The sequence below is a fragment of the Hyla sarda genome, chromosome 4 (assembly GCF_029499605.1).
Source record: "Hyla sarda isolate aHylSar1 chromosome 4, aHylSar1.hap1, whole genome shotgun sequence".
NCBI lineage: Eukaryota > Metazoa > Chordata > Amphibia > Anura > Hylidae > Hyla > Hyla sarda.
The window spans coordinates 66,997,984-67,017,903 of record NC_079192.1 but is presented as its reverse complement, the minus strand read 5'-3'; the positions used below and the strand labels follow the sequence as shown (position 1 = coordinate 67,017,903).

General features: G+C 46.2%; 1 protein-coding gene across 2 annotated transcripts; it reads left to right on the top strand.

Moving 5' to 3' along the window:
- The first annotated feature begins 354 nt into the window (after positions 1 to 354).
- On the top strand, positions 355 to 19,342 carry LOC130368065 (vesicle-associated membrane protein 5-like). Of its 2 annotated transcripts, XM_056571306.1 has the most exons (4): positions 355 to 499; positions 14,216 to 14,353; positions 16,874 to 16,938; positions 17,002 to 19,342. In XM_056571306.1, exons 1-4 carry the CDS (start codon positions 497 to 499, stop codon positions 17,072 to 17,074), a joined length of 279 nt encoding a protein of 92 aa, XP_056427281.1. In that variant the 5' UTR covers positions 355 to 496; the 3' UTR covers positions 17,075 to 19,342. The 2 variants fall into 2 exon arrangements, with proteins under 2 accessions (XP_056427281.1, XP_056427280.1); XM_056571305.1 differs by having other exon boundaries at positions 16,874 to 19,337.
- Positions 19,343 to 19,920: the final 578 nt, after the last annotated feature.

The window sequence follows — 19,920 nt, the reverse complement described above, 5'->3', positions numbered from 1 at the left end:
TTTAACGTAACTTGATCAGTGTAGGCCAGCGTTTTTCAACCAAGGTGCCCCCAGCTGTTGCAAAACGACAACTTCCAGCATGCCCGGACAGCCTTCGGCTGTCCGGGCATGCTGGAAGTTGTAGTTTTGCAACAGCTGGAGACACCCTGGCTGGGAAACACTGGTATGGGCTGAGTTGTAGTAGTCAAAGTGCAAAGAGTTAATAGTCTGTGTTGTATGGAGCAATCTGGGTGTGGAGCTCAGATAATAAATGTTTATTCATCCCAGCAACGTCCCTGCTCTTTGGTGGCAGCAAAACACAACTACTATTCCCAGCGCCTCCTCCTCCTCTCCAGGGCTGAATAACTAGGGAAAGGCTGTGAGGGGGAGGAATAGACAGGAAAGCAACAGTCACTGCAAGAGCAAAGTGTCAGCTGCACTCACACTGGGTACTGCAATGTAACACACCTACAGCCACCACTCATACTCGCTGCTGCCAGGATCACCGCCGCAAGTCATGGTAAGTAACAGCTGCATGCCAGTCTCCCTGGCACTGCTTCCCTGAACTCATGCCCATTAGCCACTATATATACCCACCTAAACTTTTTTTCCTGCTAGTTTCATTTTCGAGTAGTAAGGAAGAAGGAAGAATCATGGACTCATTCTTGGGAGTTAGTAGAACTTACTGCCCAACACAGGGGTACAATAGACTAAGCTGGCACCCCACACAGGGGTACAATAGACTAAGCTGGCACCCCACACAGGGGTACAATAGACTAAGCTGGCACCCCACACAGGGGTACAATAGACTAAGCTGGCACCCCACACAGGGGTACAATAGACTAAGCTGGCACCCCACACAGGGGTACAATAGACTAAGCTGGCACCCCACACAGGGGTACAATAGACCAAGCTGGCACCCCACACAGGGGTACAATAGATCAAGCTGGCACCCCACACAGGGGTACAATAGATCAAGCTGGCACCCCACACAGGGGTACAATAGAGCAAGCTGGCACCCCACACAGGGGTACAATAGAGCAAGCTGGCACCCCACACAGGGGTACAATAGACCAAGCTGGCACCCCACACAGGGGTACAATAGACCAAGCTGGCACCCCACACATGGGTAAAATAGACAAAGCTGGCACTCCACACAGGGGTACAATAGACCAAGCTGGCACCCCACACAGGGGAACAATAGACCAAGCTGGCCTTCCACACAGGGGTACAATAGAGCAAGCTGGCATCCCACACAGGGGTACAGTAGACCAAGCTGGCACCCCACACATGGGTACAATAGACCAAGCTGGCACCCCACACATGGGTACAGTAGACCAAGCTGGCACCCCACACAGGGGTACAATAAACCAAGATGGCACCTCACACAGGGGTACAATCCAAGCTGGCATCCCACACAGGGGTACAATAGACCAAGCTGGCACCCCACACAGTGGTACAGTAGACCAAGCTGGCACCCCACACAGGGGTACAGTAGACCAAGCTGGCACCCCACACAGGGGTACAATAGACCAAGCTGGAACCCCACACAGGGGTACAATAGACCAAGCTGGCCCCCCCACCTGCCTTCCATATCGTCAGTGTGTTCCTCCAGTATTCGTATATATTTGCTTATATTGTGTGGCAGTGTTATTTCTCTCTCTTTCTCAGAAATATTTACTTTAGCATAAGAACAAACGCAGAGTTCAGGCTAGAACTAGAGAGCGTCTCCTATTTGGTGACTCCCCTGGGGCGAGAACGTCACACAAGCTGAGATGTGGGAAATGAGGTTTGCTTTTTGTTTATCCTCCATATAAGTCAACAGAAAGGTCGTTCTTCATTGTCACACGAGGGTAGATTTCCGTTGACTTGTATGGGATGTGACTGTTGTGCTATCATTTTGGATTCTATTAAAGTTGGCACCGGCTACATGGGTGCAGGCAGCAGTCGCATGACAAGTGTTAGTGAATCTGACGTCCCTATGTGCCCCATTGGTATAGTCAATTTGGCACCACAGGCATTTGGTAATAGAAGGGTTGTTGAATGACCCAAGAAATGCCCGGCACGGGACTGTTTTCTTGATCCCGCTCCCAATGAACTTCTGACCATTACAGCCCATTCCCGAAATGTGTGTGGTCCACCCTGCCTGCTCCTGCAACACAAATGTTAGGGCTCTACTAAATATTTTCTCTGCAGTCAGTATATGGTGTGGTCTGATAGGAACTAAGGTGGCTGTGTAAAACTATGAGGGAGATTTATCAAAACCTGTCCAGAGGAAAAGTTGCTGAGTTGCCCATAGCAACCAATCAGATCGCTCCTTTCATTTCTGAAAAGGTCTCTGCAAAATAAAAGAAGCGATCTGATTGGTTGCTATGGGCAACTGGGCAACCTTTTCTCTGGACAGGTTTTGATAAATCTCCCCCTATGTAGTGTAATTGTATTGTATTACTATGTATCGTCTAGTGAGGGACCTCCAGGGCAGGCTCCTAGTGCCGACTAAAGTGTACGCCTGTGACCATTGTATGTAGTACGAGTACGAAGTACAAAGTACGTAACGTACCACCTCAGTGCTGCACTAGTACCACCAAATGGCTGACGGCGGGGGGAGGAGAGAGCAATGCAGGACAGTGCGCATATACACAACATGACATTGGGTGAGCTCAGCTGGGCCTCGGGAGTCTGAGAGGGTGGGACATATACAGTGGTCCCTCAACATACAATGGTAATCCGTTCCAAATGGGCCATCGTTTGTTGAAACCATCGTATGTTGAGGGATCCGTGCAATGTAAAGTATAGGGCAGTGGTTTACAACCTGCGGACCTCCAGATGTTGCAAAACTACAACACCCAGCATGCCCGGACAGCCAACGGCTGTCCGGGCATACTGGGTGTTGTAGTTTTGCAACATCTGGAGGTCCGCAGGTTGAAGACCACTGGTAGAGGAAGTTGTACTCACCTGTCCCCGCCGCTCCGGACCGTCACCGCTCGTCACCGCTGCCCGGGATGTCGCCGTCCATCGCTGTCGCCGCGTCCCCGAGGTGTCCTCGATGCTCCAGCAAGGCCTCTGCTTCCCCGGCATCCTCGCTCTCCGTCGCCGCCATCACGTCGCTACGCACGCCGCTCCTATTGGATGACGGGACGGCGTGCGCAGCGACGTGATGACGATGATGGAGAGCGCCAGTGATGGAGGGGATCCCGAAGAGGACGCGCCGGAGCCCCGAGGACAGGTAAGTGATCGTCAGCGGACCACACGGGGCACCGTAAACGGCTATCCGGCGGCAGCTGAAGCAGTCTGCGCTGCCGGATAGCCATTCATGCGATGGCCCGACATACAAAAGCATCGTATGTTGATGCTGCCTTCAACATGTGATGGTCTCTGAGAGGCCATCATATGTTGAAATGATTGTATGTCGGGGCCATCGTAGGTCGGGGCGTCACTGTAATGGATAGAGGCGGGGTCTGCTTTGCGGTGCGGGACTGTACAGGATTTACAGGACCCACAGGTATAGTGCATGACCGCCTGCTCCTACCCTACAACCTCATTACAGCCTGCAAGTTTTTTACTGGGTCCCATGGGATCCCAATCCTGATGCAGGGCTCTAGACCCAAGTCCTAGGCCCATATCGAGCGTCTGTAACATGGTCGAATATTAGAGTCCATTTTACATCTACTCTACTTATGCAATTCTATAGGGTTCTATAGTGATCGGTTCGGTTCCATAGAACTGAGCCAGTCTGGATGGTGCTGTACAGACCCCAATAGGTGGCTAGTTATGAGTTAAGTTTGGTGCAGTAAGTACACACGTGGTCTTTGTGTTGCAGCCACAATAGGGAACCTAATATGCACCCTTGTGTAGGTACAAAGAATGCAAAATGTGTATTCTTGATGGGGGTTGTGGTCCTGCTGAAAAATACTGAGACCAGGGCAAACCAATACAACAGTTGAGTGGTCCTGGCTCCATAGCTTTACCAGGCTACAACTGATGCTGCTGTGTATCCATTGTCTTCTACTTACCTGCATATATCTATATGTACACACATATATGTTTGCACTGTTTATATATTGATTTATGTACATTCACACGAATACAAGCACACAATGAGAATCCATTATTAAATCTTAGAATGGACGCTTGTGTGGAGAGCTGGTGGTATGCAGTTGGTAAAACAATGGTCCGAAGTGGTCCAAGGGGGTGGGGTGTGGGGGGCATAAGCAATAGCTTCACTCAAGGCTCACTGATGTGTGTCTGGTTCATGAAGGCCCCAACTTGTAACTTACAGAACATACAGGATCTCTTGCTAATGTTTTGGTGGCAGATACCACAGGACACCCCCAGAGATCGAGAGGGATCCATGCCTGAATGAGTAAGAACTGTTTTGGAGGCATGAGTGGGACCTGCAGGATTACATGGTGTTTGTAATAATAAGAAGGTGTATTAGTAATGCTGAGGATTAGGGTCAAGCTCTGTATTTTGCATAAACTGTGGCTTGTTAAACCGGTTTTATGAGCTTCACAGAAGTAAATGTTGAATCTCCAGGGAGGTATCTTTTGTGATGTCATTCATGGATGTCAGAAGATCACATCAATGCAGGTTTGGAAATAGGTCCAGGTGATACATGGATGGCCGCCTCTCCACTGGAAATTATGGGAACACTAGTCCTTGTATCTTCATGATCCTCCATGGTTACGTTTTGGCATTTTATACAGAGGCTCTTGTCGCCAGAATTATGGAAGCTTTAGATGTCTCTACAGTTTTGCTTAGAATCTAGTCTATTATAGAAGCCACTATAAAGTGCCACATATGTTATATCACAGTGCAACATTTCGGTCCACAATCTGGACCTTTTCCAAGCATGCTTGAAAAAGGTCCAGATTATGGACCCAATTGTTGCATTTTGTATTGATGGGTGAATAAAAGACCGTTTGGATTGAATCCTTTTGAAGTGCCGCTTCATTCTCTTCTGCATTTGTATCTTCTGGGACGTTGAGTCTAGCCCCCTGGAGCTGTGCACCCTCCTGGGACTTATAGTCCTTTACAGTGCCTTATGTACTTCTTCCTTTCCGTTATATCATAGATACCACTGGTGCCCAACAGATCCCTATTGGCTTTCAGTGGGATCAATTTAAGTTCTATCAATCTGATGGCTGCTGCATACTGCATTAGGGTACGTTCACACGAGCGGATCCCCAGCGCGTATTACACTGCGGATCTGCCGCTGAAGGACCGCTGTATGCTGCCTTTATAGCAGACACACTGAGATTTGCCTCGCACATGTGCAGTATACTCGCACATCGCGGCAGCTCTCGGCCTAGCTCATAGAGCAGGGGGAGCGGCCGCGATGTGTGCGAGTACACAGCGCATGCGCAGCGACTTCCACATCGCTTCAGTGTGTCTGCTTGTAGCGCCGTATTGCCCCTCCAGCAGGCACCTTTAAAGGCAGCATACTGCGGTCCTTCAGCGGTGGATCCGCAACATAATACGTGCTGGGGATCCGCTTGTGTGAACGTACCCTTATTCTCTCTGTCAAATTGGATAGAACTGGCAATAGAGACTTTGAACTAAGCCTGAATTATGTTATTCATACAAAGGTACAGCTGACAGCTACACTCAATGGCCACTTTATTAGGTACCCCTTGCTAGTACTGGGTTGGACCACCCTTTGTCTTTATTCTTCAAGGCATTGTTCCTACAAGGTGTTGGAAACACTCCTAGGAGATTTTAGTCCCTATGGACATGATCATGGACATGTCACACAATTCCTCCAAATAAACATGATGACATCACACAGTTGCTGCAGCTTTGACATCTGCACATCCATGATGAATCTCCTGTTCTAGCACATCCCAAAGATGATCTATTGGATTGAGATCTGGTGACTGTGGAGGCCATTAGAGTCCGGTGACCTCATTGTCGTGTATGAGATGATGTCTGCTTTGTGACATGGTACATTATCCTGCTGGAAGTATCATCTGAAGATGGATACACTGAGGTAATACAGGGATGGATATGACCAGCAACAATACTGAAGTAGGCTGTCACATTTATACTATGCTCAGTTGGTACTAAAGAGCCCAAAGTGTGCCAAGAAAATGTTCCCCACACTATAACACTGTGGTGACCCACGGTGTATGGCGGGACCACGGGGTGTAGCAGTGTAGGTGGTGGGGCCAGATGGTTAAGACAGATGGAATTATCTTCACAGCTAGGCCAGATTCCCAGAGAGGTGGCCAGGAACCCAGAAGGACCTCACAGCTTGCTGGGACCAATTATACTTGTAATAGACTTTAGAGATTTACCTTGAGGCTTAACTATAGACTGGACTTGACTATTTGTAGTGACAGCAGACATAGACTTTTGACTTACTGGAATGACTGTAGCTTTGTGGCCTTCCAGATCCTGATCACTAGCACTGAGACATCTGTACTGGCTGGAAGAGAGAGAGTTGTAATGGATGCCCCCTTATATAGAGGGGGGCTGAGCCAAAGCCCATTGGTCAAGCTGTGGGTCATAGGTTAAGCTGGGGCTCTCTGGGTAACATCATATGACAACATAACATAACATGTGACATTCCACAGGTCCTTTAGACAACATCTCACAGCAACTCACAGGCCCTTTACACTAACTATACATTAGGACACTGACTATAATCCTATGACAATAAATTACATTATAGTAACAGCAAGGGAGACACTGTAGGAGAGCCCCCAGGACACTGAGGGACTCAACCTGACAGGCTCTGGAGTAAGAGAGCACCAGCTTAACCTATGACCCACATGACCCACACCCACAGCAGGACCATGTCCTGTACTGGGACATTACAACACCACCAGACTGAACTGTTGATACTAGGTAGGATAGATCCATGCTTTCATGACCCTGCCATCTAAATGTCACAGCTGGAATCAGACCAGGCAATGCTCTTTCAGTCTTCCATTGTCCATGTTTGGTGCCTGTGTGAACTGTAGCTTCAGTTTCCTGTTAGCTGACACGAGTGGCAACCGGTGTGGTCTTCTGCTGCTGTAGCCCAACTGCTTCATAGTTTGATGTGTTGTGCGTACAAAGATGGTATTGATCCACCTCACTGGATATTTTCTTTTTTTTTAAACCATTCTCTGTAAACCATAGAGATAGTTGTGTGTGAAAATCCCAGCAGATGAGCAATTTCTGAAATAGTCAGACTGTCCTGTCTGGCACCAACAACCATGCCACCTCCAAAAGTCACTTAAATGGGGACTCCGCCCCTCGACATCTTATCCTCTATTCAAAGGATAGGGATAAGATGTCTGATCGCGGGGGTCCCACCGCTGGGGACCCCTGCGGTCTCGGCTGCAGCACCCCAGACATCCGGTGCAAGGAGCGAACTTCGCTCCGTGCCGAATGACTGGCGATGCGGAGGCTCGTGACTTCATGATCACGCCCCGCTCGAGACGTCACAGCCATGCCCCCTCAATGCAAGTCTATGGGAGGGGGTGTGATGGCCGTTACGCCCACTCACATAGACTTGCATTGAGGGGACGTGGCCATGACTTCACAAGCCTCCGGCTCAGCACCCGACGCTCTAAATGAATGTCGGGTGCAGTAGGGAGATCGCAGAGGTCCCCAACTGGGGGCCTCCCACAATCAGACATCTTATCCCCTATACTTTGGATAGGGGATAAGGTGTCTATTGGCGGAGTACCCCTTTAAATCCCCTTTCTTCCCTATTCTGATGCTCAGTTTGAACTTCAGCAAGTTGTCTTGACTTCATTTACATGCCTAATGCATTGAGTTGCTGCCATGTGATTGGCTGATTAGCTATAAGTTTTAAAGGAGTACTCCGGCGTGCACTTTTTCCTTTTATCCTGTCCGGGCTGCAAAATAAAAGAAAACACACTTTCTCTTACCTGCCAACGAGCCCCTGGAGCTCCGGTACACTCCGGTACAGGTGTTCGGTCCCCGGGCTGTATTCTTCTTACTTCCTATTAGCCCGGCACGTCACACGGAGCTTCAGCCCATCACCGGACGAGGTGGGACATCGCTGCGGCCGGTGATAGGCTGAAGCTCCGTGTGACGTGCCGGGCTAATAGAAAGTAAGAAGAATACAGCCCGGGGACCGAACACCTGTACCGGAGCACCAGGGGAGCGTATGCAGGTAAGAGAAAGTGTGTTTTCTTTTATTTTGCAGCCCGGACGGGATAAAAGGAAAAAAGTGCGCGCCGGACTACTCCTTTAAGAAGCAATGAACAGGTGTACGTAATAAAGTGGCCAGTGAGTGTACATTGCCACATTCTCTTCAGTAGATACCCCACTAAATGTTTGGTAGAAAAAAAAAAGTGAAAACAGGAACCCTTGGTATGGGTGTCGGGGGAAGTTTGGGTGTGTAATTTAGCCACATCCGGAAATTGCTGCAATGTTTGAGGCTAGAGTGGTAAACAAGCCATCATGTGATCAAATATAAATGGTAATTTCCTAATGACTCCAGGTAATGTGCATTCATGTGTATAAATGAGGTGTTTCACACCATTAATATACCTTACAGAGATTGGGAGGATGTTGTTAAATATCTGAGACCTATTAAAGGGGTACTCCGGTGGAATTTTTTTTTTTTTTAATCAACTGGTGCCAGAAAGTTCAACAGATTTGTAAATGACTTCTATTAAACATTTGTCCTTCCAGTACTTCTTAGCAGCTGTATGCTACAGAGGAAATGCTTTTCTTTTTGAATTTCTTTTTTGTCTTGTCCACAGTGCTCTCTGCTGACACCTGATACACGTATAAGGAACTGTCCAGAGTAGGAGAAAATCCCCATAGCAAATCCCTCTCCTGCTCTGGACAGTTCCTGACACGGACAGAGGTGTCAGCAGAGAGCAATGTGGACAAGACAAAAAAGAAATTCAAAAAGAAAAGATTTTCTTCTGTAGCATACAGTTGCTAATAAGTACTGAAAAGTAATTTACAAATCTGTTTAACTTTCTGGTACCAGTTCATTTAAAACAAAAAGTTTTCCACCGGAGTACCCCTTTAAGGGCCATGTTCAATATCAGTGTTTCCCCACCAGGGTGCCGCCAGCTATTGCAAAACTGGCTGGTGGGAGTTGTAGTTTTGCAACAGCTGGAGGCACCCGGGTTGAAACAATGTTCTATATGAATAATGCTTCTTGGTTTGCAGTGTATAACTTTTTATGGTGTTTTCCTCCCTATACCAAACCAAAGCCATAGAAACTCACCTAGATCTTTCAAGCAGGCATTAAAGGGGTAGTGCGGGGAACTAAACTTATCCCCTATCCACAGGATAGGGAATAAGTCCCTGATCACCATCGGAAACCCAGGATCTCCTGTACAGGGCCCCCCGATCGCAATACTTACAAAACTCCTCAGCACTCCAACCCCCACCCTCGGAGACATGCTTAAAGGAGTACTTTGGCGACAATTAAATTATCCCCCATACACAGTATAGGGGATAAGTAGCTGATCGTGGGGGGTCCAACCGACGGGACCCCGGCGCTCTCAGTGAGGAGTGCGTATCATCTACCGGTAGACGGCATGCTCTGTACTCAGGCCTTTTAGGCCCTCCATTCATTTCTATGGGAGCACCTAAAAGACCTGAGTACACTGAGTGCCGGGTCCCATCCTAATGATCGTGGGGGGCCCCAGCGGTCAGAACCACCGTGATCTGCTACTTATCCCTTATCCTGGGGATAAGTACATTTTTGCCGGTGATCTCCTTTAAGGGACGGCCCGCTCAGCCAGTCAATTGTGGATATGGAATAAATTTAGCTCCTCGGACTACCCCTTTGATAAGATATAGAGAAGACTTGAAGAAGGTCAGTGTACTCTGACAGGTTAGAAGGTTGACAGGCTCTGTCGACCATGTAATGTGTATGGGTTGTTTCGACTCAGTCTCGTTGATAGAAGATGGGGAAGAGAACTGTCTGTCACGTTGGATTTCAAGATGCCAATTCGCTTTGTTTTTGAGGATATATATATAGTTCATAGGTTCATAGTTTGGAGAACACTGGTTTATTGGAAATATATGGTATTGAAGCTCTGGCATACTTTCTTCAATTGGAATGACCTTAGACATGACCCATGGACAAGAATGGCGCTTTTCTGCGGGAAAAAATAGACCTTTTTCTAGGGCAAAAACCACTTTAATAGGACATATAGAAAGTGATGGCCCAAAGAGGGCGCTCCACTGTACTGTATATACCCATAGGCAGAAAGAGAGAGGCATAGCTTGGCTTTCTCTTTCCAAAAGTTTTGGATATTTTTGGGCAATTTCCCCTAACCCTGTATTTAAATAACCCAGCCAAGACAAATTGGATTTTTGGTACCACCCTGGGAGTCAGCACCCGACCCACCTAAATCCCTACCCGTAGGTATTCAGCTTTTAGTACCCATGTAGAGTGCCACACAGTACCGTCAGTATAAGAGGCCATGTGAATACAGCAAAGTATGATTTCTCATGAGCAGCTGCAGTGAAAATGATGTCAGCCCATAGAAACCTGGTTTTCTCCTAAAAGGGGATGTTGGTTTAGCCCTGGAGACAATAATCCAATTGTCTGGTTGCACACGTTGTAATATTGAGCAGTGAGTCTGTTACTTCCTAAAAAATAAAAGCTAGATAGTGCTCTATTGTCGAGAATGGATGATCGTTGTAAGTAGGCAAATATTCATCTCTGCTATTGTAAGTGGATCCAAGGGTGTTGGTAGACTCTTGGGACACCATGATGCACTAAAGAAAAAAAAAAAAAAGAAATAACATCCACAAGGTAGAAAAGACGGAGCACTCACCAAATGTAGATTCATAAACAAAGTCTTCTTTATTTCATACCAGGTACAGTGTAGGACAGATGGACAAAACAAACAGTGGGGGTGTTCCGAGGCAACGCCTCGGAACACCCCCACTGTTTGTTTTGTCCGTCTCTCCTTCACTGTACCGAGTATAATATAAAGAAGACTTTGTTTATGACTCTACATAATGTGAGTGCTCCGTCTTTTCTACCTTGTGGATGTTGTTTCTTTAAGTGAACTGTTGCTTATCAGACGTTGAGCACCGAAGATGTTTGGTTTGACCAGGACTGCATGCATAATGTGAACTGTGCCATAAGTAAGCCACCTAAATTGACGGAAGCTATGCCGAGATCTGTTGCATTGTTCTACAAGAAAAAAAAAAAAAAGATCTGCCTCCTTTGTCCAATAGGAACTCTGAAAGAATATATCGGACTCATAGTTTCTAGTCCAGTATATTCACGAGGAGAGCGCTCCCAGCACCCCTCTCTAAAAAAAAGCTGCTGTGTACATGATCACCAACCTAAAGCCCTCCCCTACTTATTATGCAATAAATGCCCACAAGTCAACAATCCATGGATTACAGGGGAAATGCAGATCCTGAAGGGGCTCTACACATCAGATGGGTCAAAATTATTTTCCTTTATTTCAAATAGACAACACATTTCCAGGCCGATCTCTGGCTTCTTCCTCAAGTACCGGCTGCTGTAATAATGTGCTGGATACCCACATCACTGCCACTCACTGGCCTTTGAGAAAAAAAAACAAAAATGCAAAAATAAAAATTAGCTGTGTCCTCAAGGCCAAAATAGGCTGTGTCCTTTAAAGGAGTTATCCAGTATCTATAAACTTATTGTTACGCCTAGCGCTCCGGGTCCCCGCTCCTCCCCGGAGCGCGTACGGCGTCTCTCTCTCCGCAGCGCCCCGGTCGGTCCCGCTGACCGGGAGCGCTGCACTGTCATGGCCGTCGGGGATGCGATTCGCACAGCGGGACGCGCCCGCTCGCGAATCGCATCCCAGGTCACTTACCCGTCCCGGTCCCCTGCTGTCATGTGCTGGCGCGCGCGGCTCCGCTCTCTAGGGCGCGCGCGCGCCAGCTCCCTGAGACTTAAAGGGCCAGTGCACCAATGATTGGTGCCTGGCCCAATTAGCTTAATTGGCTTCCACCTGCTCCCAGACTATATCTGATCTGTTCCCCTTCACTCCCTCGCCGGATCTTGTTGCCTTAGAGCCTAGTGAAAGCGTTACTGTGTTTGTCCATACTGTGTACTTGACCTCCTGCTATTGCCTTATTGACTACGATTCTTGCTGCCTGCCCCGACCTTCTGCTACGTCCGACCTTGCTTCTGTCTACTCCCTTGTACCGCGCCTATCTTCAGCAGTCAGAGAGGTTGAGCCGTTGCTAGTGGATACGACCTGGTCACTACCGCCGCAGCAAGACCATCCCGCTTTGCGGCGGGCTCTGGTGAACACCAGTAGTGACTTAGAACCGGTCCACTAGCACGGTCCACGCCAATCCCTCTCTGGCACAGAGGATCCACCTCCAGCCAGCCGGCATCGTGACACTTATCCCCTATCCATTGGATCTCCAGCACGGCACCCCGGCTCTGTGCATGAATGGAGTGTGTCGACCATGGTACGAAGCTATGGCCCACCCCCCCACCCCCCCACCTCCCCCTTTATGCATCTTTATGGCAGAGCCGGAGATACCAATACATTGTATCACCGGCTCTCCCATAGCGATACATGGAGGGGGAGTGTCAACCACCACTTCGGGTGGGTGTCAACATGCCTCCATTCATAAGGAGAGCAGGGTGCCGTACAGGACATCGCAGGAAGTCCCAGCAGTCGGTTGTGACACTTATCCCCTATCCTATGGATAAACAATACATTTTTAGATACTAAATAACCTCTTTGATGTGTTATGTTGACAGTATAGCTTGCTTCCTTATTTTATCACAATCCCAACAGGTGGCCCAATTTTTTTTTTATATAACTTTATGCAACTTTTATATAAAATGTACGTAGATCGGCTTTAGGTGCATAAAATAGCAATAATTTGTTGCACCGTCATAGGTAATGTCAATATCTTTTTAGTAACACAATAGGTATAAATTGCTATTTTTGTCCAGAGAACCAATCCCTAAGCTGCACGAATCAGTCACCCAGCCTTTGTATGTGCCAACACAAAATGAAAGGGTTTAGTGTTGCAAAAGGGCAGTGAAGATGTTGAGTGAAGGAATATCTGTGACCAGGTCAGGCTGTGTGTGTGCCGTGGGCTGTGATTACAGCTATTACAAAATTAGGTGATGTAAATCTCCTTAGTGTAACTGTCATTTAAAAAGAATCAAAAACAAAACAACTTTTGGCATATTAGTGAGGCAATTCAAAAATTTTGATCGGTCAGGGTCTCACCACCCCATCAGGAGAATGAATAGGGAGAAGCTTGCAGCAGCGTGCTTCACTCCCTGGCTCACAGCGATTTCCATACTGCGACTCAATTATAAGTCTATGAGGCCGTCCAGAGAAGCAGGGCGTAAATTGTTGCAAGGAAGTGAAGTGTACTGCCTTGCGCTTTTCCCCACTTATTCTTCTAATCGTTGAGACCCTGAACGATCAAAAATTTTGACATGTCTCTGTGACATGTCAACAGTGACAGGTATGTTTTAAAAAAAAGAAATGGGTAAATAATGTATGCTGAATGTTAGGAACTTGTCTAATGGTCAGAGGGAAGAAGTTCCATTGGGCTGATCCAGCGCATGAGAAGTTCTGAAGAGTAGAAACAATGTAAGAGATGATACATGTTGGTCATTTCTTGAACAAAATCTATGGGTTGGTACAATGAGATGAGATATACTGTAAAATATATATGTATTAATGTAGCTTTGTAGAAAGCTTTAAAAGATAAGTACGAGGGCCCTTTAAGGGGTACTCCGGTGGAAATTTTTTTTTTTAAATCAACTGGTGCCAAAAAGTAAAAATCTTATTCTTTCCTGTACTTATCAGCTGCTGTATGCTCCAGAGGAAGTTGTGAATTTCTTTCCAGTCTGACCACAGTGCTCTCTGTTGACACCTCTGTCTATCTCAGGAACTGTCCAGAGCAGGAATAAATCCCCATAGCAAACCTATCCTGCTCTAGACAGTTCCTGACATGGACAGAGGTGTCAGCAGAGAGCACTGTGGTCAGACTGGAAAGAACTATACAAGCACTATACAACCTCTGGAGTATACAGCAGCTGATAAGTACTGGAAGAATTATGATTTTTAAAAAGAAGTAATTTACACATCTGTTAAACTTTCTGGCACCAGTTGATGTGACAAAATGTTTTTTCCACCGGAGTACCCCTTTAAACCTAGAAGAGACAGGTAACTTAACTGCAGTGAATCAGCATTACCAGTACAGTATACTAATGATCAAACTAAAAAACATTCTAGTTTTTAAAAATGCTTTTCTCTTTCAACTCCAGGCATCCCAGAAGCTACAGGAGTGTCAGCGCAATGCTGATGAGGTGAAGGTATTGATGAAAGACAATGTGGAAAAGATATTTGAGAGAGAAGGAAAGCTGGAAAATCTAGAGGTTCGTGCAACTGAACTGAAAGAAAAGGTATGTCCTTTACTATCGACAACACAGATAGAAAATAGATCAGCCATAACTACTATACTTCATAGTAGAGAACTACATACCTTATGAACTCCTGTTGGTACTCTATTTTTTGAGGTGCTAAATCCAGGTAAATCCAGTAAATACAATGTCCAATATAGAAGTAACCAGATGGCACTCACCACTGTAGAAGCACCTGCAGGTGCGCAAAACAGTCTGTCGACCATCTTTGTATTGTATCCATGATCAATAAGTGTTCAATAAGTCTCTTTGATTCTACAGTGGTGAGTGCCATCTGATTATTTATATATTGGAAAACTATATATCAGTCTACTCTATACTATGCTGCAGATGAGACTGCTTTTTTAACATTCACTTTAAAGGAAATCTGTCATCAGTGTCACCTGCATTAACCTGTCGGTAAAGACAGGTAGTGTAGGTGACACTGATGACAATGGTACTTACCTTGTCCAATTCCGTGTTGTGGTCCTCCGGCAATACTCTTCTGTATCTTCAGCTTGGGACCTGACTTAGAGCATTTGCGGAGCTTAGTGATGTGATGTCACCGCTGCTGTTCTCTGCTGGGTCCTGCTGCTAGCAAACAGCAGCGGTGACATCACTAAGCCCCGCCCATGCTCCAAGTAAGGCCAAGGTAAGTACCATTGTCATCAGTGTCACCTGCAGTACCTATCTGTACTGATAGGTTAGTGCAGGTGACACTGATGACAGATTTCCTTTAATCTATCTATACATATTTGATTTGCCAGCAGATCTACAGTTTTTGCCAGAAATCTGCCATCTTAAACAATTCCCCTAAAGTTTTACCTATCAGATTAAGCCAATGAGGAAATCCTCCACTGCCTTCTATTTGACTATTTGGAAAGACATGCACAGGAATAAGCAAAGGACTACTGGAAGACAGTGGGAGATCTCCTTATTGACCGTGACCAATTCGAAATTTAAAGCTCATAGTTTCTTTTTAAATATATGCTTAAATGGTCATTGTCATTTTAAATTATTTAGCTCCATGCGATATCCTATGTCTCATGTAACATATTTGTAGATCACCTCATTTGCCCCAAATTACTCCTGACCCCAGAAAAAAAGCTCTAAAGTCGTGGCGACTAGGTGTTTTACTTCGCTGCTAAATGCTGTTTACTTCCTGTTTGGGGAATTCTGGCTCCATCAGTAAAGAGACAGGACATTGAAAGTGAGGGCAGGGCTTAGCTGGTGCTATGCTGAGGAAAACCTGGACTGTTGGCATTCAAGCAGAGCCTTTTTGCATCTTATCCCCTATCACTCATAAAATTCTGGGCAGCTGTCTCTTTTGTAAACTTGGGTTCTTACTGTGTACACAGAGGTGCCTCCTGAACGTAATCATCAGTAAAAGTTTATTGCTTACACCAGTTTTCCCCCCTTTCTTGCTGTCATCCTGCAGGGATTTCTTTTATTTTTCTCACTTAGCACCTTGCAGACCCAGTGCATCCGTAACCCCTTCTATTCTCCACATGCAATCCGTACTGTAAATCATTCCCCTAAGTATAGTCCACTACACTTTCTCCAGCACTATTTCATGCCATTGCAGAGATAAGTAGGTGCTGTCCTGTGATTGTTGAGAGAAGTAAGGGAAAGGAAGTCCATGGGTGTGCACTGCTGGCTAGGTCTGATCTCGCCCCCTGAAATGGAGAAGATGAGAAGTAGCTGGGCACCATGGTGGTTACTGTCTTGCATTTAATAAAAGCAGTAAAATCCCCACTCTGTAGGGATATTGTAAAATAACAATGATAGTTTTTTTTAAATCTTTTACAAGTACAACTACACTTTAACTGCAAGCCAAGACAAGTCTATTGATGTTATCACTCTCATCAGGCAGGTTCTTTTTCTAATTATTAACAGTAATGTGTGATTTTATTTAGGCTGCAATGGTTTAGCTGCATGTCTGCTTTTCTCCTCTGTGAATTCTCTGGACAGAGGCTTTTAGTTTGGATTCCAACCAATCAAAGATGTCAGGGTAGAGTTAAGTCCCAAAGCAGCAGTTCCATTATATAAGTTTTCTTCTTTCTTCTAAGAGTTCTCTGGCCAGAATTCAATATACCTTCCCACCAGCCAGTCAGGGGAACCGGAGGATAGTTATACTAGTGTAGCCCCTAGATAGCTTTCATGATGGGGTAGGATACGCCATGAACTCTTCTTATCTGACCTACAGCAGGATTACTAGTTGACTGCCGAGCCAGCGTCTTCCAGCTCGGCCCGGTACTCTCTGCCCACACCACAGGAATACAATTCCAGACAACTCTTTCCTTCCAGTTTCCATCCCCGCAGATACCCAACTTTCTTCTCACTTGTCTACTTAGCCTAGCCGGCACATTTCGCCCCTTGAGGCATGTAATCCTTAGGGGGTGAAGGTGGCAGGCGGAAAAGGGGAGGCAGGGCGCGGCTGATCATCCTTTTAATAGCACTGTGCTCTCCTATGTGGAAGAGTTTATACTGATAAAATCATTAACTATGTATTTCCACCTACAGGCCTGCAACTTCCAGAAGACAGCCAGAACTGTGGAACGTAAAACGCGCTGGGAGAAATGGCGCTGGTACATTATTTCTGCAATAGTAGTTTTTGTGCTTCTATTTATTATAATTGCTATTATTCTCAGTCAGGTGAGTTGGAGTGAAGCTCCATCATCATCATCGTCATCATCAACAACAGCAATAGAGGACGGCAACTAAACTGCTTCAGAGGAATGGTTGACTCTCGTAAGTTTTCAACGCATGGGATACTATAAAGAGACAAGGACAAAGAAAAGATGGAAGCCTTGCCTAATAACACCTATGTACTGAATACTCTCCTCCCATGATTGACAATCTAATCTGAATATAGATCATTGCTCTACCATAAACCACTTGTGCTTAGACTTCACTACTGCCAATGAGTTTGAAGGTCTCGGATGACTCTCGGACCACTTTGTACACGTGACATGGTATGGAGTCTTACACAGCACTGAGGAACATGTGGAGACCTCGAGTTTTTGTCTGCCGTCCTACAGAAAGTGGTTGCCTATATAGGCAATGGGAGCTATCAAAGCCTGTGGACAATGCCCCTGTTGTTTATCTTTTCACTTAAAAGCACAGTAAACCTAAAGTCTAAAGTCTATATTCCCACCATGCACTAGTTAACTAGAAACTACTACCTGCTATTGGCTTTTTCAGGTTGGTGAGAGACATTCAATGCGCTTACAGCAGTGTTTTCCAACCTGGGTGCCTCCAGCTGTTGCAAAACTACAACTCCCAGCATGCCCGGACAGCCAACGGCTGTCCGGGCATGCTGGGAATTGTAGTTTTGCAACAGCTGGAGGTACACTGGTTGGGAAATACTGGCTTAAAGGGCAACTGCAGCGGCATTACACTTATCCCCTATCCACAGAATAGGGGATAAGTGTTTGATCGCGGGGGGTCCGACCACTGGGCCCCCCCCCCCGATCTCCCTAACGGGGCGCCGCCATAAGCGCTCATGGTGAGCACTAAGGCGCGTAGCGTCGACCTAGAGGTCGACGGTGACGCCTCATCTCCTCCCCGTCCCCATACAGTTCTATGGGGGATGCGGGAAGGCACGAATGCTGCCTCTCCCATAGAGATGTATGGAGGAGGCGTGCCGGCCGCAACGTCATGCTGCGGCTGGCACGTCCCCTGCACGGGAGAGCCGCGGCCCCGTACAGGAGATCGCCGGGGGCCGCAGCGTTCGGACCCCCCGCGATCAAACACTTATCCCCTATCTTGAGGATAGGGGATAAGTGTTTGTAACGCTGCAGATGTCCTTTAAGACATAGAGGGGAATTCATCAATTATTGTCTACTTTTTTAGTCATGAAAAGTCGCCTTGTTTTTTAACACCCTGTGCCAAATTCATGAAAAGTCGCACGCCCCCTGATGAATTTGGCGCTCGGGAGAATTACTGTAAATTTACCTCCCAGTTCTCCTACATTTCCCACCTGTTCAGGCATAGTAAGTAATTCTATGATCATCTATGATCATCTGTATTGTGTGGGGATTGAACCCAGAACCTTATGGGATCAGCTGGTCAAAAACACAGTACATCTACCCATGCACCACTGCTCCTTACTTTGATATGTCCAGAAATAACTCTGTTAAAATAAAAACCAGTGGTGCAGAGTGTAAGTACACTGTCTTTTGAGAAGCTGATCCCATAAGGTTCTGGGTTTAAATGGGCACTGTCAGATACAAAAACTTTTGATATGTTGTAAAGCATGTATAACCAATAGGTTTTGCAATTGCTTTCATTAGAAAATTTTCAGTATTTCATATTGAAAAAGCCAATCAAACAACTGCCCCCCCCCCTGCCTGCTTGGACACATACTAGTCCTGCTGTATCCATGCATCATCACCTATGTCATGGACACACTTCCTTGATTGACAGCTGTGAGTGCAGGGCTCTTGGCTGGAGGAAATATCCTCCCACTGTCAGCTTGTGTCCCGCTACTGTCAGTGAGGACAAGCTGGGAGTTGTAGTTTTGCTAATGCTAGGGGAGATGTGAGCAAACAGCATACTGAGGGAGGGGGCGGAGACCTGCACAGTGAGGCCACACCCCCTCCCTTTGAGAGGAATTCAGACTAGTGAGCTAAATTAAAATTGTAATAAAAAATAAAATAAAGGTGCTGGACACATACAAATTAGATGTACATGGTCGGGATTAGGTATTGAGTGATCTATTTAAAAAAAATAAAAAAATTTTGTTGGATCTGACGGGTACGCTTTAATCCCCAGACAAGACAGATAGTGATAGTTATAGAGATACATTTTTTTTTTTTAAAGGAGGGGTTTGGCGGCATTGCGGGGGCGGCCGGCGGCATTGCGCTAATACAATACTTTACACATAGCGCTGTGGGGGCATAAATATATAGAGAAGCGCTGCGGGGGGCATAAATATATAAAAGCGCTGCGGGGTATATATATATATGTATATATATATATATATATATATATATATATATATGCACTGTACAGGCCAAATATATAGGGGGCATCCGGCACACGCACGGGGGTGGGGGGGTGTAGCGCTTAGAATACTTGCGCTAATACAATACTTTACACATAGCGCTGTGGGGGCATAAATATATAGAAGTGCTGCACAGGCCAAATATATAGGGGGCATCCGGCACACGCACGGGGGTGGGGGTTGGGGTGTAGCGCTTAGAGTAATTTTTAGGGCTGAAGTAAATTAGTGTGTAAAGGACAGGAGCTGCGACTTTTGTGCGACTTTCAGAGAAAAGCTTTCGATCACCACTGCATAGGACTAGCCTAAAGCAATGCACATGGTAGTTCACTTTCAGATACGATCTATAGCAAAAGTCGCAAAAGAAGTTACTGAGACTTTTTTTTAGATAGAAAAAAAACGGTCTAAAAAGCTTGATGTATTCCCTTCATAATGTCTAAAAAAAATTCTGCCCCCGTCACCACTACTCTATCTCACATCCTTTCTGGTCTGATGGCCTCCAGAAACATTTGCTCACATATGTGTGAAAGAGATTAGCAGCTGTTTAAATACACTTTATTATAAT

What these genes read in the sequence shown, in the direction of transcription:
- LOC130368065 (XM_056571305.1), top strand. An exon ending in CAACTGAACTGAAAGAAAAG is followed by an intron (nt 14,354 to 16,873) that starts GTATGTCCTTTA and finishes TTCCACCTACAG; the next exon opens with GCCTGCAACTTCCAGAAGAC.